Here is a 17,838-nt window from a genome sequence, read left to right as displayed (position 1 = left end):
CAACTAATATATTCAGAAAGAAAAGGAAAGAAAATGCATTGTGACTTTTTTTTTTTTAAACGCTTCTCTTAAGGTCCACTTAGGGTACAATAATATTTTGCTAATGCATATTTACATGCATGTACAACACAACATATTCTCTGTTGCCTGCAGACATTATATTTCAATTTCACCATTCTCATAGATACAGGGTCCACTGGGATGCATTCTGAAAAGAAAACTTGGAGGAATGCCTAGGAACACTGTTGACAGCAAAATAAAGACTTGGCCAGCGTAAGGAACCCTACTGAGAACCTGGCATTATAGCAATTGGTCAAAGCCAATAAGACCTCAGCCTGGATCGGTTTGTTTAGAGACGAGTGGAACTAGGGCTGGGCAATATATCGAGATTTTCTAATATATCAAGACTTTATCAGACACAATATAGAGTGGGAGAATATCGTTTATATCAAGATAGCTTGTTTAGAGTTAAAAGCATCTTTTCTTTTGCATTTTGCACAGCTGTATTTTTGTTAATGCCATTGAAAAGTATTTTTCATTCATTTTGTTTTAGGAGCATTTAATTTAATATAAAGCTACTTTAATTTCAGTCAACTGTTTTAATGCACATGTGCCGCTGATCCTTAATAAAAGTGTATTTAGCACTTAAGGCTGTAAATTAGAGCAGTCTCTTTGGTTACTTGACAAAAAAATATATATTGAGATATATATCGTATATCGTGATCCAGGTAAAAAATAACGAGATATAAAATTTGGTTCATATCGCCCAGCCCTAAGTGGAAATGGTCAGACCAGAATAAAAGTTCTCCCAGACACTGGACTAGCTCTCAGCCCAACAATGATGGGCATTGTACACTGTACAACTCCTTCTCCAAGGTACAATCTGACAGAGGTTGTGCTGGTCGATATTAATTTTTACTTCTATAAGGGTAAGCACATTCTTTTGGATGAAGTTATCATATATATGATTAAACAAAAAAAAAAGATGAGTGCATATCAATGTAATAAATTATTTTCCAGTTTATTCAGCCACAGGGAAAAAAAATTACAAGGTGGATAAGAGTTGAGATGAGGTCATCCATCAGTTTGAATATTTCTGGTGTGAGTGAAGCTATTCTGAAAGAAGTAAACTCTGACATCTTTCATTAGTTTTTGAACATTGCTACAAGTTACAAATAACTAGCATAGTGATATAACTACAATTGGTTTAATTAAAGGTACAGTATTTTCTTGCCTCCACAACTCCGAACAAGAGAGTCCAACCTGATGGAAGTAATTTCAATTAAAAGGAAAAGAATAAAAACCGATGAAGCCTGATCTGCCATCCTGGAAAAATATACATATGTACATACGGACGCCATCTGTTTTTGCATTTGAGCTGGAGTAGTTTGCACAGCCTGTAAAAACATGACATAAAATCAGATTTAGTTGTACTCAAACTCAAAAACAAAGTCAGACTTAAAGACTTTGTGGCGTTTGCTCATCCATTTGTCATCCAAGAATATTCCTAAAACATATCAAGTTTCTGTGCAGTTTTTATAAAGCAATATTGACAAGACATTTGACACATTTAGTTTTCAGGGAACCACATTTTTGCTTTCCTAATGTCTTATCTGTTTGTTTTATTATTATTTTTACTTTTTTGGCCATTTGCATTTATAAAAACCAGCATATTAAGGCCTGTTTACATTTTATTAACAGGATTCATCACACTGCTTTTAAGTGGTGGGGAATGCTGCTTCATATGTGAAGCATGATGCACTAATGTTTGAAAGGGAATTAAAATTAAACATTGTACAAAATGAAGAGCTTGCCAGATGATTGTAGCTTAATTCAAATTAATAACCCAAACCATAAGAAAGTCCAAGCAAAGAGAAGCTTTTCTTTTTACTTTTTTATTAAGAATGTCTTTATGTTCCATTGTAATATTGAATTAAAAAGCCTCACGATAGCAATGACATAATATAACAAGCTGGTCGGATCTGAAATGAAAATCAAAAAAGGCAGTGGAGATAATAGATTTGTGACACTTGCAGAACACTTCACACCTGACCTGTAGTGCTGCTGAGTGAATCATTGCACATCATGTTCATAAATATAGTTTGCATTGTTATGGTGCTTTTTTTTTTTACATAAAAACAAAGAATAAAACATGATGGTTGCAGTGAAAAAGTGGACTTTATGGACGGTACAGCTAGATCTTGTTTTTAAAAGAAGCAATCCAGAAGTTGTTTCCTGAATGAGTTGACACTGAAAATAATTCCCATCAAACAGCGCTGAATTTAAAGGAGTCTCTAATCCCACTGCACCACCTGGCACTGAGCACAGCATTACAATCATGTATGTAAAAGCAGATTTACACATACTGAGTAAACACTCAGAGGTCAGCCTTCCCAGTTTTAAAAAATATCCTGGTGTCACTTTAACAATTTTCCATTCAGATGGTAGAAAATAAAAACTACCTCCACAGTCCTTCGTGTTTTCTCTGTTCTAATACCACATTAATCAAAATGTATCAAACACTTCCAGCTGCTTTTATTAAACAAGATAGATGTGGTGGCAGAAATAGGCATATTTTATACTGTTAAAACATACTGCACTAAATGCTCCCTGCAGTAGAGTGATGTTAGGATAGACTACCCCAACACTGAGTGGTGCAATGATTACTGGCCTCTTCTTACTGTAACCCTACATCATATTTATAACTATTTATCTCGGCTCTGGATTACATAAGATCAAGGAGTTTGACTATTAAACTAAACCAAACCTATTCTTGATTTGTTCTTCTGTGGTCCTTATCCTCTCTGTCACACACGGTTAATAAACACATATGCAAATATAGACACTATTAAAAATACCACCTTCACTGCCATAATCAATAAAAAAATGAGTTTTTGATTATCAACCACCTGACTGACTTTCAGTGCACAAGGAACAAAAATCTGCCGTTCCCGACTTGATGTATCTTTCTACTCCTCTTCCTTCCTCCTTCCCCCTGATGAAGTATCTACTGCTCTTTTTTGACCTCAGGTCGGCTCTCCGGTGTTTTGTTGGGTTCCTTCTGGTTAGGACTCAGCAGCTTTAGGAGATCGTGCAGAGCTTTTCTGATCTGGTCACCAAACTTATGAGGATCCTTGAAGGGAGACACAACACAGAGAAATATGAAGCATATTTATATTAGAGAGAAGAAAATAAGCTGTTAGCATATCCCCAAAATCCACCCAAAATGTTTTGATGTAATCTTTTTTTTTAAATTGTGTGTAATCTGTTTTCAGTCTAAACACCAACAGTGAAAAATATTCCATCTCAGTACTGACAAAGACGCATCTAATGTCTGTAGATATTTAGCCACAGATTTCAAACATTGACCTAAAGTTGTCATAGATTTATTTCTTACACTGTACGAAAAATGGTTCTCATTAAACTTACAGTGTCGGGACACGAGCGTTTACACGAGATGTGGAAGTTCATGACGTTTTCTCCCATGAAGTTGTAAGACAACCCATAGCCATCATCAGCCACCTGCAAGAGACACAGACCATATTTATACCCATAACTCACATTTAAAGGTAAAATAGATATTACTTTCAATAAAAAAAATCCTGAAATTGTTATCCAAAGTCCCTACTGGAGATAAACAATATCTTAAAATGTAATGAGAAAAACCACACATGTATAAATATGTGCAACAACCTCTAAATGTTGGTTAATTTATAGTTCATGTTCAGATATAACTTAAACACCATCTTTGTGTTTGCAAACGTGTGGGTAATACTAACTGGTCCAAAGCCGCCTCCACAAGAAATGTATTCTGGGTGGTTGACCAAGTCAAACAGCTCCACCTGCTGGAGAGGAGTCTGACTTGTGGACAGCCTCCATGGCTCGGATAGCACCTGAAACACAGCAGTCATCAAATCAGTGCCCTTAGGCCCTGCACTTTGCCTCTAATTAAGAAATACACTCAGAAACACAGAAAAGAATGAGAAAAAATAAATGAATAAAAAAACCTCTTTCAAGAACGGAGACTCCACTCCGAGGTATTTGGACACCACATAAAGGCAGAAAAGGTGTCTGTCAATACCAGCTCCGGTCATGGCCATGCGGTATAGCTGCTGGTGTTTATCTGATGCTGCACGGCACAAACGCCTGCACACATCTGCTGTCTAGTGGAGAATGTTAGGAGAATAGTACATGATTAAACACACACTGTGTGTGTTATAAGGGGCACCTAATCCTGTAATAATTTTTCCTCTTAATAATTAATAAGGTGTTTTTTTTATTTTTTAAATTTCATGTAATTCAATGTGCCCAACCAAAAATGTTAGTTTCTATGTTCCCACCTCTCCACCCTCCAGTGCTTTGACAAAGGCACTGCTCTCATTGGTGCAGGAGCGAACAGTCTCGGTCCTGCCCTCCCTGAACAGACGGGTCATGGAGGCCTCATACGTCAAACAAAACATCCCCCGATCCTGGAACGCAGAAAAATACACCTGTATGCATCAGACTGTATTAAATAAATGTCCAAATGCAGTGTTGTCATATGTGCATACTGGTGATGCTTAAGATAACTAAAGTGCAGTCAAAGAGCATCACACCTGTAATAGTTGGGCAGATGAACACAAGTCCACTAAACAATCTGGATGTAAACTTGCTTATATTAAAGTTGAAAATGAGCATACCCTGTAGTAGGCCAGCTGAAGAGCCATCTGAATGAAGGCATCAGGACTGGCTCGACACTTCTTGACCTTGCCTTTGCCGAAGTCTCGGAAGGAGAAAACGTGGAAGTCCACGTCATTGGCCAGGGCTTGTGCCACCACCAGGGACTGGGTGATCTGCTCCTCACACTGAGAGAAACACATCCTAACAGTCAACACTGAGAAGAGTGACATACCTTCAACCACTACCATGTGATTTATAAAAGATTAGCCACATGAAATGAAATGAAATGAAATGAAAAATGAAAAATACTTTATTAATCCCTTTGCAGGGAAATTCATGTTTTCAGTACAACCCATCCAAGACTAGACAAAACAACATATGATGACACAAACAGAACAGGCATACACTGACGGAGCAGCCATTTCTACAGCGCTCCTTGTCTTAGATATAGGTGAAAGGAACATTAGGGAGTAAGATGTAGCTGAGAGGATAAAAAATAGGCATCTCCACACTGGGCCTAAGGGCCCATTATTGAGATACAAAAAAAACACTCCTCAGTACATACAAAAACATAACTCAGACAATCACAACATGAGAAACACGTGGCGAGGGGGGGGAGGGGGGGGACTCCCATCGCAGCAAGTGCAGACGCAGCTGCATTCTCAGAGCGCGTCCAATGAACCCACTGCCCGGGAGTGGAAGGAGGTGGAAGGACAGCAAGGCAGTGAATAACGGGGAGGTGTATCTGTAGTCATGTACTTGAGTGTGGTGCGTGTGTGTGCGTAAAAGTGAGCATATGAACTTTGCCCCAGTTCTCCCTCACAGTCTCTGCCACCTGATGATAGTGGGGCATCCTTGAGGGCTGATCCAGGTTGAAGTCCATCGCCCGTGAAGAGGGTGAGGGGAGGGTGGGGGACTGAGCGTCCATCAACAAAACATTCCAGGGAGCTTTCAGCCAGCCATTCAAGGCCAGCACAGGGAGCCAAATTTGATAACAGCATTTGTTTTGGTTCAGGCCAGAGCTGTTTCGTCTGCCTTAAGTCTCTCAGTGGTCCCACTGGCGACTCCCAATCATCCGAATTTTGGGTCAATTTCCATCCAGCCGAGCTGACAACTTCTCCAAGTTGGTGACCACCTCACGTACAAGCCCAGAAAGCGCAACCAGTTTGCCATCCAGAACTGGAATAGCCTCCAGTTTACGATTCAGCTCCTGTACCGCCACAGCCTGATTGTTCGTAGCTCGGCACACACCCGCACAGAAATCCGGCAGCTTGCCAGTGACTGCCGACAGTGTCCGAATTTTGCGATATGCCAGGAAACCGCCCGCTCCAAACAGCAGAAACCCAGTTATCATGAAACCGAATGTATAGATGTCCTCCACGTCCTCGACAGAAAGAATCGACAGACACATGACTTTCCACGCTCCCCAGGAATCCATCACATATCCAGCCGAAAACGTTCCGCCAGGGCAAGCAGGCTCCCCCACGCCTGTTTTCCGGTTCGAATAAATTTGGTCGATTGCATTTAGGGACCAGCTGATCAAATCCATATCCAAGATTTAGTTTTGGAAGGAAATGCAGAGAGAGGCTCAGAGATGACAGGACAGTAGCAGCAGGGCAGAGTGAGAGGGAGGGAGAAGAAAAAGCGTCTGCCTCGGTTGAGAGCCGGAAGTAAAGATGGGGTAGTGTTTAACTCAACTGGTTGAGCAGTGGCCCCATGTTCAGAGGCTACAGCTCCTTCATGCAACTGGCCTAAGAACAAATCCCAACCAGGGGCCCTTTGCTGCATGTCATCCCCCACTCTCTCTGACCCCCTTTTCTGTCCAGCTACTGTGAAATAATAGCCACTTAAACCCAAAATTTTTTTCTTTCCTTCTTTTTTTTAGCCACATAAGGTCAAATCGCATTTTTTCTGTAGTCTTTTACACGTTTGCAGGATTTTGAACACATACTGCTCCATGAGGTCACTGTTTTTAGTACTGCACATGGAATCGTTTGGAAACTTGACACCTTAACCAAATAAGGTTATTTGCTAAACAGTCATATTTATTCAGGATGTGTATCTCCCTAATAAGTCTAACTAAAAGGGACTAAGCTAGGGTAAAGATAACTTTGTCACTCTACAGTTATCCAGCTTAGTAACTTCTACTCAAGAAAATTCTGCATTTGGTGTAAATCAGAGAAGAGCTGTTAAACTCTTAGTATCATCACTAGTTAGGCTGTATATTCTGTGCTGTTTTAATCACTTAAGCCAGTTCAGTTCAACGTGATTCACAGCAAGACTAATGTCAAAAGACGGATTGGTAACCTATTAGCTGTTGATGGTCACAACACATAAGGAAAGTATCTAAAATAAAATTGCCAGCCAAGCGTTTTTTAGTTTGATGTGGGGTTTGAGCTCTTAGGCTATTTAATTTATGCTCTCTCATGCTGTAGAAATGGGCTTTAAGGCTTCATTAGTACTACAGATAGTGAAGAGAGAAGCAGAGTGGAGTCATATATCACTATGCCCCTACAATGATCCGCTTGATTAGAGGTGTAAATGAATGGAAGAAAAAGCAGTTCCTGTACTGTCTGTTGTTTTTACCAAATATCACAGATATCTAAATAAGACCTCAGGCAACTGTGTCAACTTCTGAAAAAAAAAAGAATATGTCTCACAAAGTTCTACTCTGACACAAAAGTCTTGTGTCGACTGTCAGATCCGTACAAACACATTGTTCATATGGAAATCGATGGTAAAATTGGGCCGTTGACCAGTTAATGACACATTTGATTTTTATGTACCAATGTAATTACTTTATCTTTAATACTAAAATCTATCTTTGGTTCATATTAGTTCATCTTCACACCCCTTGTATTTAGAGTAAATATAGCACATAGCTATAGCATTTTCCTATGTTGTTACTACGAGGTTGCCAGGCAACAAACAGAGACAAGAGTTACTTCCCCTGGTCGTGAAATCATTAACTTGCAGCAAAACCAAAACAAGTCATTTTACAATTTGCTTTGTAAACAAATTAAATTAATTAATACATGGCTTGCAACTTTTACTGGCTGTAGTCAGTAACTTTGGACTGGATCACTCTTGGTTATACAACTACAAAGATTACTAAAAACTCTACAGTAAAAAAAAGGAGATTTATTGATAATAAAGGATGAAAAAAATAATGATTAATTGAAAAAATGTAACCAGCTGCCATGATGGTAGTGATAATCTGTGTTTAGTTTGAGGAGAATAAAAAGAGAATAAATTTGTACACTTGAGTGGATCTTACTTCTGGAGGGATTTCCCAGTTGAGCTTCTGTGGTTGAGGCAGTGATGAATCCACTTCTCCTTTGCAATGACCTTCTTCATTGTAACCAAGCTGAAAACTGTCAGTCCCTAGGACATACTGGAAACACACAGCAGTTAGTGTAAGGAGTTGCCTCTCCTCTAAGCAAACTGGCAACACTGCATTACCTTTTTCTTTGTGTCATACCTCCCATACATGTGCAACCACTGGTGCATCAGCCCATGAGTGCTCTGCACTTATGCCGCTCTTTCCATTCTTGTAGAAAACCACTGAGAAAGACTTGTCAAACCACCTGTGGGAACCAAGGTGGCAAGTGTTAAACAAAAATACCCAGTCACCAAATGGAAGCGCATGTTTACAACACAATCATCTGTTTAGCCAAAGTACCTGTCATAGCATTTGCCATGCAACAAAGACTTGGCATAGTGATCTAAGCTAGCTACTGGATTGTCTCCCATCATGTCTTGTTCTTCATCATCCAGGGTCACAAAAAAGGCTGCTTTCTCAATGCAGTCCAGGGAGCGTTTATTGACCCCACTGCTGAAATACTTTGCCCTGGCTTTAGCCCATGGAATTCTGGTTGATAATTGAGAGAAAAACAGACATTATCTCCCGGCTTCAGTGTGGTTTAAACACTAATAGCCTTTTAAACTCACCTGTCTCCAGCAGTTAGGGCACCAAGTCTGGCCTCTCCTTTGTAGGGAGGTGTAGAGTCATCAAGGATTCTCTGAATTTGGAATTCAATCTCTCTTGGCGACAGGAGTCTGCCTGCCTGATACACCCTGAGACGGAAGTAGCGACCTTTGTGGTACACCACTATGTAGTCGCTGTCATGCCAATGTTGCACAGTATCTTCAGACATGCAAGAAAGAGAGGAACCAGTGGCAAGGTGAGAGGAAATACTTGGAGTGAAAGTATTTTGTATTTTTAAGCAATCTTGGTGTGCAGCACTGAAAATGATAATTCTGTGGGATGCAAGATGCAGATGGTGACATTGTGCTTAGAAAAAAAAATGTTGTGGAAACAAAGACATCAAGGAAGATGCACTTAACTCAGAGATTCAGTGTGCCTGTGCTAACTTTTTTTTTTTTTTTTTAAATAACCCAGAATTTCCTGTTTACAATGGCATTTAGAAAAGAAAAAAAAACAGAGAACAATGTGGAGGGATGTTGCTTTGGTGACACTATTCTGTAAATTAGCATAAAAATAGTACAAAGCTGACTGATTTTGTCATGTCAAAATGCATTCAGATTTATTCTTTATTAATATATTTTAAAACATTAAAGATTAACATTAAAGGTAAACTTGAGTAAATTACTGTATTGCAAAATTAAAGGAAGGAAGCAATTTGTGTTTTCATTCTATTATCTAATACAGTATGGCTCCAATTAACTCATTATGATGAAGGACAAGGAAGAGTTACTGTACACAGGAGAGATTTTAGGCACATTTATTTTACTGGTTTGGCATTTAGAAGCCGGCCACTTAGAGAAGAGCATGAAATCTACCTGTTATAGTTCCAGGGATTCGACAAGTGTCAAACATCCGCTCAAACTGATAGGAACAGCAAGGAACTGCAGACCTCAAACACCACTGAGTAAGATAGAAAAGGAAGGACCAGAGCAGAAAAGAAAGTGCAGAAAAGGGAACAGGAACAAAAATGGGATGGTTGAAAATAATAAGTTTTGAGGTGAGTAAAACAGGGGCCAGGAAAGAGGAAAAATGTATGAGCAGAAGAAAATAGTAATTAGTCAAAGACAGACCCTTTCCAGAAACTTAAGCAGACCTGAGATGAAACCAGAAAGCAAGAGAAGACAGATGAGACGACAGACTGAGCTGTACAGCAGATGCGAAGGGACTTGGTGAATCACAGACACTTTGTTTGAGCCACACACACAGTCCTTCAAACTGATTCCATATATAAACCTCCAGAGGGTTGGGATATCTTCAGTACATCTTATCACTGCTAAAGAAGCAGTGTGTCAGAAACTGAAGCACGCTTTGTTGTTAAAGTTCTCTGCTTATATTAGTCACCATCATATCATACATCAGCATGGCGTGTTTCTCTGTGTGTGTACAAGTCAGTCTCTTTACCAGTCTCCTCTCCAGGAGTGCGTGTGGTGTTGAATATCCTCTCACACTGAGCTGCACACAGAGGAATGTCAATGCCTGGGATACGACTCTGGGAAATGGAGAGGAGAAGATGAAGGCCACGGTGCAGAGAGGAACAGACATGAATGGTGGAAGAAGAGTAGAGTCAAACAAAAAGAGGTGAGTTTTTATTTAAGAGTGAGAAGAAAAGAGGAAGAAAAGGTAATGAAGCAAAGAGGAGTGAATAAGAAAAAAGGAATGAATAAGGGATGAATATGGTATGCGAAGGGTGAAATGTCTTGACATACATATAAAAAGCTTGAATGAATGAAGATCCACATGCTGCCACAAACACTGAAAACACTATCACAGATGGATGGATGTTCCAGTCACAACACAATCACAACATACATCCATCATAATTTACTGTTTCCAACAAAGAAATATTCTGATGGCTCAAAATTGGAGACATCTGAGCAGCAGCTCGTCTGTTGTCATAGCAAAGAGACGTGAATAATGAATGTCTTTACATATACAGAGCAGCAGGGTTGGATAGTGGCTGAACTTACAGGTTTAAGCTCCTCCTTATTGAGTTTGCGGCGGTACAGGAAAAATGCATGGATGCTGTTGCCTGCCCTGGCTGCCTGGATGGGTGTTGGAGTCACATACAAGAAGTCCTGGCCAGAGGGGAAACATACATGAAGTCAGTATTCACATATCTGAAATCAACCAAAAGAAATGACCCATAAGTACATTTTATATTTAAAAGCCAAAGCCTTAAATTCAACAAGAACAACATTTATATGACTGATTTCCTGCTACTAAGCTCTGATCAAAAGACAATGTTAGGGTTTAAAAGATTTACATAACATTAATGACCAATATCAGTGCTAGCCTTACAAATATAAATCTGTCTGAAATCAAAGATGCCAAAACCTGCTGAAAAAAAGATGCTGCTGAATAAAGGGAAGCTAGTTCCTGACAGAATAGTAGCAGATAAAATGAGTGCTGCCTTAGATCCGAAGTACATAAAGAGATTTTCATACCATGCCATAGTAGTTACTGTTGACCATTATAGGATTTCTCCCACGTAGATAGACATACTCCTCCCACCAGTCACTAACCTAAAACATACAAATTTTTGTTAGAAAGCTAGTACTGCAGCCAACTTAAAGTCACATCAATTTTATATTCAGACAGAATAAATAATTAAATCCACAAGACCTTACAAAGCGATTCATTGTTAATGGAATTTTTTATTTTGTGTGGAGATTTAAGTAGTCACACTTTGAGAGCACTTACGTAGTTTGAGGCCCAGAGAGCTTTGAGTTTGAGGTACCACTGCAGGCGATTGCCAAGACTGCCCTCAAACTCCGCGGCCAGCTTGGTCATTCGCTCATATTCTGTATCATTCATCAGTGGACGAACTGATTCCATGTACTACAAAAAAGTGATAATACAACAAATCTAAACACAAATGTTTATTTAATGTAGAAAGAAAAGAAAACAAAAAAAAAAAACAATTAACAAAAAGTAGCATTTGCAGTTAATTATATGGGCACACCTTCTACTTTTGCAATTATGAGCAATATCAAATGTTGCTTTAATTTCCCCTCCTCACCTCTTCAGTAAGACATTATAGCTCAGACTGATAGATGACTAAGTTAGACAAAACTCTTTCAAAGCTTCCCGAAAAAAATATACTAATAAATAAAAACTAAACAGCAGGTAAATGTGCAAAAAAGATCCCTCTACTTTATGATGATTAATGAGTGTGATGTTATTTCCTCTGCATCATGTAACATCTCACCCTCTTGACTGTGTCCTTAATGGTAGGTAGAGGGAGGTTTGGCAGTGAGCCCTGGTAGCTGTAGAGCAGAGGCTTTCTGCCAGAAAAGATTCGCACCAGCGCCTGGCACAGACACATAAACATACAGACTTCAGCTGTGACAAAACACACATCCATGTGTCTTCAGTTTTTATTTTATAGTTTAGTTTTTGCTCATTTCGAAAAATATTTAACTGTAGATCATAAAAATCAGATCTGACAACAAAAACAAAACTGACATCATAAAAATCTAACAAAAACAGAAAATGACAGATAATTAGCAAGTCTTATACATAAGTAAAGAGCCTGTAAAATCTAACACTTAACACTGAACAAGGTGACTCAGCTGGGGGACAGTCAAAGCTGTGGTTATTTAACAGAAAAAGCACTGACCACCCAAACTTTGGTTGTAGTGGACATCTTTCCATGCTGCTCGAACATCCATCGGTGGTAGGAGAGGAGCTGCTTTAGGCACAGCCGCATGGTGAAGATGAGCAAGAGCCATAACATGGTGCTGAAGAGTATAGCTGACACCACCGCTTGGCACTGTGTACTCATGGACTGGCTGGAAATGAGGGACAAAACCAGTGAGCAAAATACAAGAATAAAAACAGGGCAAATACATACAATTTCTATCATTTTATGTGAGCAGTGTAGGGAATATCCCTAAAAACACATTTCTGTAAATAAATATTGGTTAAACTAGCTTATCCAAGTTCAGCTATCGTGACATTAGAATTAACATTCATGTGTGGTGCCATCTTTTTCTTTGTGAGCGTTAATTTAAGCTGTAGCGGCTAGTTGATTCACTGAACACTACAAAGGGATGCAGAGCATATTAGTAGGGTAAAGTAACAGGTTAATATTTGTACTAAAACAGTTGTGTAAAGAAAATTTTAAGTCCTGTGCTTTGGTGTCTTTGCAGGCATGTTGCTTCTGTCCTCTGCTGTCTACATATAATTTTGACAAACAATGCATTGCAACAAATGTATGCGTGATGCAAAAAGGCAGCTCACTATTTTGACCAATTAGTCAAAAAATGAATTAGACAGTGTGCGATAATAATCCTTTAAGGTCTTTTTTCATTGTACGCCAATCTTTCTGAAGCACAATAATGAATCAGGGAAAAGGAATCGTGGCGTGTCCATAAAAGGTGCTGGTGATGAATGTTACCTGACTGGCAGGTGCTCCTGTATCTTTGCTATGAGTCCCATGGAGGGGTCAGAGCGAGTGTACATGGTAGCCAGGATTGCTATGACCACAAACAGCCAGGAGGATGGACTAGCAGGATAAACACCTGTTATCACACTGTTCTGTTAACGTGAGAGAAAGAAGCTCAAATTACATTATTTGAATTGGAACACCGACATGTACACCTACAAATTAGTCAAGGCCAGATAACACTAACATATTTCATACTGAGTGTATAGTATCCTTACATACTGTTAGTTTAAGACTGCACTCTGCAAATGTCCATCATGGAAGAAAATAATTTCAGATCACCCTTTATATTACTTTAACTGCTTTTCACAAGTCTCATTTGGAAAAATTTAGTTTATTATATATTTGTAAACAGGTTCATATGATGTTTTTCATGTTTCACAAGAGACACGTCATCCATCCATTAATTTTCTGTACCGCTTAGTCCAATAGAGGGTCGTGGGAAAACTGGAGTCTATCCCAGCAATTAGCAGGCGAGAGGCAGGGTCCACCCTGGATTGGTCACCAGAACGTCATCCATCAACTCTTTATTAAAGGATTTCTGCTTTAGATCTGCAGAGTACCCCCTATAGTCTCCGAAAGACAAGGTCTGACCGCCTGTATGCACTTATAACCAATCCTAACTACTTGCAAAGTGGAACCTTACAGCTAATTTGCAAGCACTGTGATGAACCAATAAACTGAGAAGCTAACAAAAGCTATGAAGGGAGGCTGCTTAATGTTTTTCTTTCTTTTTTTTGCTCTTGCTGTTCAGATGGCAGACCTGACATACACTGTCTATGGCTGTGATAGCAGAAAATCTGATTCTGTAAGCCTTCACGCCTCATGAAAACATGTTAAACTATGAGAGAAGTAGACTTAGTTTATTTGGAAACATTACCATGTATGGGGTAAAATAATTGTGAGATAATACGTGTGTACAAGCAAACGTAGGGAGAAGAAATGTAAGTAAAATACTACCTAAAATAGTTGATTGGTAATTTATTCACGAGAATATGATTCCAAAAGTTACAACTGAAGAAAAATTTGAAATATAAAGAGCATTTACTTATTATTAACACAAGCTGACAACTGTGATTTTTACTGTTAGAAATACGCATTTAGACGCATGCGCAGTTTGTGGAATTAATTTACTTTCTACTCCATAAATAATGCCTCTGACCGCATGATGTGACACAAGTAAAAGACTGCAATAAAGATTCAGCTTATAAACTTAACATATAAGTGTGCCAGATTACTCTGATTTACAAATAAAGTAAAACTAAATGTTCCCAGGATAATCTTAAAGGAATACACTACTAAAGATCTTCATTTTAATTGATGCCTTCGGACTTCATGCTATGCACTGACAAAGTTTGCAGCTTTCAAATGAAAAAGCATGAAAACTGGCAGGAATGAGCAGAGAATGAACACTAACTACACCATGATTATGCTTACAGATAATTTTACATTTCACTTTTACATACAAAGATCAGCTGTATTATACAACTGTGATTATTACAGATGGTTTTGCAAGCTAGCCATCAACAAACCAAACAAAGCAGATACCTTGACTCTGATGATACGCTTCTTCCATGAGCGCACACCAGAGAGGTAGATCTCAGAGAGGGCCTGGTGGGACAGCTGCAGATCAATGCCCTCTGGTGTGACTGTGAACTGGAAGGCCACAGCCTGGTGGGCTTCTGCCATGATTACTGTGCACAATGAGAGGGCCTGCTGTGGAGATTGAATAAAAGACCGGAAAAGCTCTGTTACTGATTGTACGGGCTAGCAAACAAACCAGAGTCCTGCATCAAAGCCACACCTTAGATACAAGAGTACACATACCAAAACCTACAGACCTCTGCACAAAAGGAAATCAGGCTAAAATATTTAACATTTTTACAAGCTGGTTGGTAACAATGGAAAAGAGCCTACTCAGATAACAGACCTGCTTGAATGTCTGGTGTGGATTTTTGGTAACTCGAACATGCAAGATTTGCATAGTCATTCTGTCCTTCAGATTTAATGTTTTTTAAAAAGGCTCAAATGTTGAGTAATAATCTTTGGTAACAAAATTAGAAAAAACTGTCAGACAAGAGTGTTCAATCTTGGCTTGGCAGCTATGAGCATAACTATGAGTATAACTTGTTAGTTATTTTAGTATAACTAGAATTAGGAACAATCTTTCAGTTTTGCTTTATTGAAATAGAGTTATCTAAATCTGTATTAGAAACCACACATAAAATTTTCCACAAGACATGTTTTGAATGAGATATTTTGATACCCATAGGCGGATTATAATAAAGGTTATTGAAGAACTCCAAACAGCTACTTTCTATATGATGAACTGGCCTATTTATTAACAGACCACCAACAGAAGCATGAAACCACAACCAAGAAAAAAAAAATCCCATTAAGACATGAAAACTTTAAATAGCTTGCAGCGACATTCTTCATACTTTAATTCAGATTTATTTTTCAAAACTTTGCAGCAGCAGCTGAAGGAAAACTGAGCCCTGCAGATGGCAGTAAATTGTGTGGAGGGAGATACAGATGACCCAAACTGAAAATTAACTGCAAAATGTATGCAGATGTACCTGACAACTCACATCCATTTAATGCATATGTTTTTAAGATAAATTCAAAACATACATCCCCCTCCTGCTCAGGGGGGAAATCTGACAGGCTGGTCATGTGATTGAGTATTTCTGTATGAAGCAATTCCTCCTTCTGCTCACAAAGGGAATTGATTTTTCTCTCCACAAATAGGCTGTGGATAATGCCCTGAGGTTGACTCACTCTGACACTGGACTGCACCCCTGTGGAGACCAAGCCTGCTTTTTTTCAGTGTGAATGTGGCAAACATAAACATAAACAAACACTTTGGTCACATTCCCAGAACCAGTCGTGCTTGTCCCACTGACTAAGAACAGCAAATTTCTGCTTTGATTATTTCAGTTCCAACACAGACATAACACAAAATGCTGGTAACCTAAAAATGTTATCATCAATCTCTCGTTGGCAGGACTAAATGCATTAAGAGTTTCATTTGTTTCCAGAGCACAGGAATCCAAGCTCTGAGTCCTAAATTCATCAGTTTGTGTCTATAGTTGTGTGTTATAATAAAGAGATTAGCAGATGTCGGCATGATGATTGAGGAATTTTAAAAAAGCCACAGAATCCTACCTTGTAGATGAGAGATGAAAGTGTATAAAAGTTATTTTAATGTGCTTGAACAAAGCAGAATCCACCAAACACTAGCTTAAAAACACTCCAGAGAATAAAAGAGGACTGAGTGGGCTGATTCAACTTAATTTGAACTTACCCTGACTTAACTTTCTGCCTTTTCTGCTCAACATGGATGTGGAGAAGATTGAATACAGCTGCATGTCACAATGTGTAAAAATAAACAGAAATTGTGGTATTTACTTGTGTGTGTGTGTGTGTGTGTGTGTGTGTGTGTGTGTGTGTGCGCGCACATGTTTATACTTGATGAACAATTAAATAGTTTTAGATTTGACTTTAAATCTAAAACAAGCTCTCTTGTTACAGTTATTAAAGTTCCGACATCACACCCTCAGTGTATTCATAACCTAGGATGGCTTTAGTTCCTAATGTTGAAAACTCCAGAAATAAAATGTCAAACAAAAGCCAACACAAAATCATATTTAAATCACCTCATCAGAAATCGTGCACTTGAGATCAGATGGGTTTTCATGAGATGTGATTTGCAAAAAACCCTTGCATATCATGTAAATATTGAACTCATTATAGGACTAAAGAGATCAAACAGTTTACAGACATATATAAAGTTTATGCAAGAGCATTTTAACCAAGTGTCCCACACAATGTCAAGAGTTTTTACGAGGCAGGTCCAGGCATAGCTGGGCTCTACATTTTTCAGAAGCAGTTAACTTATAACTGAAAGTAGCTAATGTGTAAACCTCAAGATATGCATTGTGATATAGGACAACTTAACAAACATAGCAAATATCTTATGAAATGACACCCGAATAATTTGCAAAGTCAAGCCGAAGTAGATAAGACAATAGTTGTAGGAAAAGGCAATGCAAACACAGTCATCCTGTTATCTATTTAGATATCAAGCACGTATTATCTTTATATATATATATATATATATATATATATATATATATATATAATATTAGAGCTAAAATCTTTATAAGAATGTTGATGGAGGTTTAAAGCTAGCTTAAGTTTAAAAGAACTACTTTAGGCTTAAAAACGAAAGCTAGCCAATGCTAGTACTGACTAGCTGAGCGCCCAGCCCATTATGTCAACGGTTGCTGAAATGGCTTGCTAACACTGAAGCAAAGATGCTACAGTTTTGAGTCTTCATCGCATCAGACTACAGAATTGACCGAAGCTACTTGGCTTACCTGTTGTCGAGTACAGGGTTTGAAATTTCAGTACTTTAGCCAAGAAGGAACAGATAGTTAACTTCTGACGTCGCACAACCACCAACTGCCTACGGCTGAAGCGCCACTCAGGCTTCCTCCTCCTGTCGACTAGCTAAAGATGCTCGCGCGGATGACCTTGTGCTGCCTTCAGTGACCATGGGAAGTTTTGCAATCATACGATGGCAGAACTGATGCATTTTTTTTTTTTTTTTTTTTTTTGGAAGACTGGTGGTAAAATTATATACTCTACATTTTTCATAATCCCTTGTAATTGAGTTGCCGAATGGACCAGAGTTAAGGAATTACTGGCAATATCACTGAAAATACACTATACAGGTATG

At 38.7% G+C, this 17,838-nt stretch overlaps 1 protein-coding gene across 3 annotated transcripts; it reads right to left on the bottom strand.

The window, feature by feature from the left end:
• Positions 1–1,018: 1,018 nt before the first annotated feature.
• On the bottom strand, positions 1,019–17,621 carry LOC121632874 (carnitine O-palmitoyltransferase 1, liver isoform-like). 3 transcript variants are annotated; one of them, XM_041974662.1, is made up of 19 exons: positions 17,477–17,621; positions 14,643–14,810; positions 13,047–13,186; positions 12,267–12,438; positions 11,856–11,957; positions 11,348–11,485; positions 11,092–11,169; positions 10,615–10,722; positions 9,463–9,547; positions 8,611–8,806; positions 8,342–8,530; positions 8,141–8,246; positions 7,937–8,053; positions 4,680–4,844; positions 4,341–4,469; positions 4,008–4,163; positions 3,780–3,893; positions 3,430–3,522; positions 1,019–3,133 (listed from the first exon to the last, which is right to left on the bottom strand). In XM_041974662.1, exons 2-19 carry the CDS (start codon positions 14,781–14,783, stop codon positions 3,008–3,010), a joined length of 2,355 nt encoding a protein of 784 aa, XP_041830596.1. In that variant the 5' UTR covers positions 14,784–14,810; positions 17,477–17,621; the 3' UTR covers positions 1,019–3,007. The 3 variants fall into 3 exon arrangements, with proteins under 3 accessions (XP_041830596.1, XP_041830594.1, XP_041830595.1); XM_041974660.1 differs by lacking the exon at positions 9,463–9,547 and adding an exon at positions 10,049–10,136 and having other exon boundaries at positions 1,020–3,133; XM_041974661.1 differs by lacking the exon at positions 9,463–9,547 and adding an exon at positions 10,049–10,136 and having other exon boundaries at positions 1,020–3,133; positions 14,643–14,819; positions 17,477–17,613.
• Between the last annotated feature and the right edge of the window lie 217 nt (positions 17,622–17,838).

This window comes from Melanotaenia boesemani, chromosome 21 (assembly GCF_017639745.1).
Source record: "Melanotaenia boesemani isolate fMelBoe1 chromosome 21, fMelBoe1.pri, whole genome shotgun sequence".
NCBI classification, from domain to species: Eukaryota; Metazoa; Chordata; class Actinopteri; order Atheriniformes; family Melanotaeniidae; genus Melanotaenia; species Melanotaenia boesemani.
Note: the sequence above shows the minus strand (reverse complement) of the source record. Positions and strands in the feature narration are given on the sequence as shown.

What these genes read in the sequence shown, in the direction of transcription:
- LOC121632874 (XM_041974660.1), bottom strand. Translation starts at nt 14,783, where the DNA reads ATGGCAGAAGCCCACCAGGCTGTGGCCTTCCAGTTCACAGTCACACCA. An exon ending in GCCCTAACTGCTGGAGACAG is followed by an intron (nt 8,531 to 8,610) that starts GTGAGTTTAAAA and finishes ATTATCAACCAG; the next exon opens with AATTCCATGGGCTAAAGCCA. An exon ending in GTGGAGGCGGCTTTGGACCA is followed by an intron (nt 3,523 to 3,779) that starts GTTAGTATTACC and finishes TGTCTCTTGCAG; the next exon opens with GTGGCTGATGATGGCTATGG.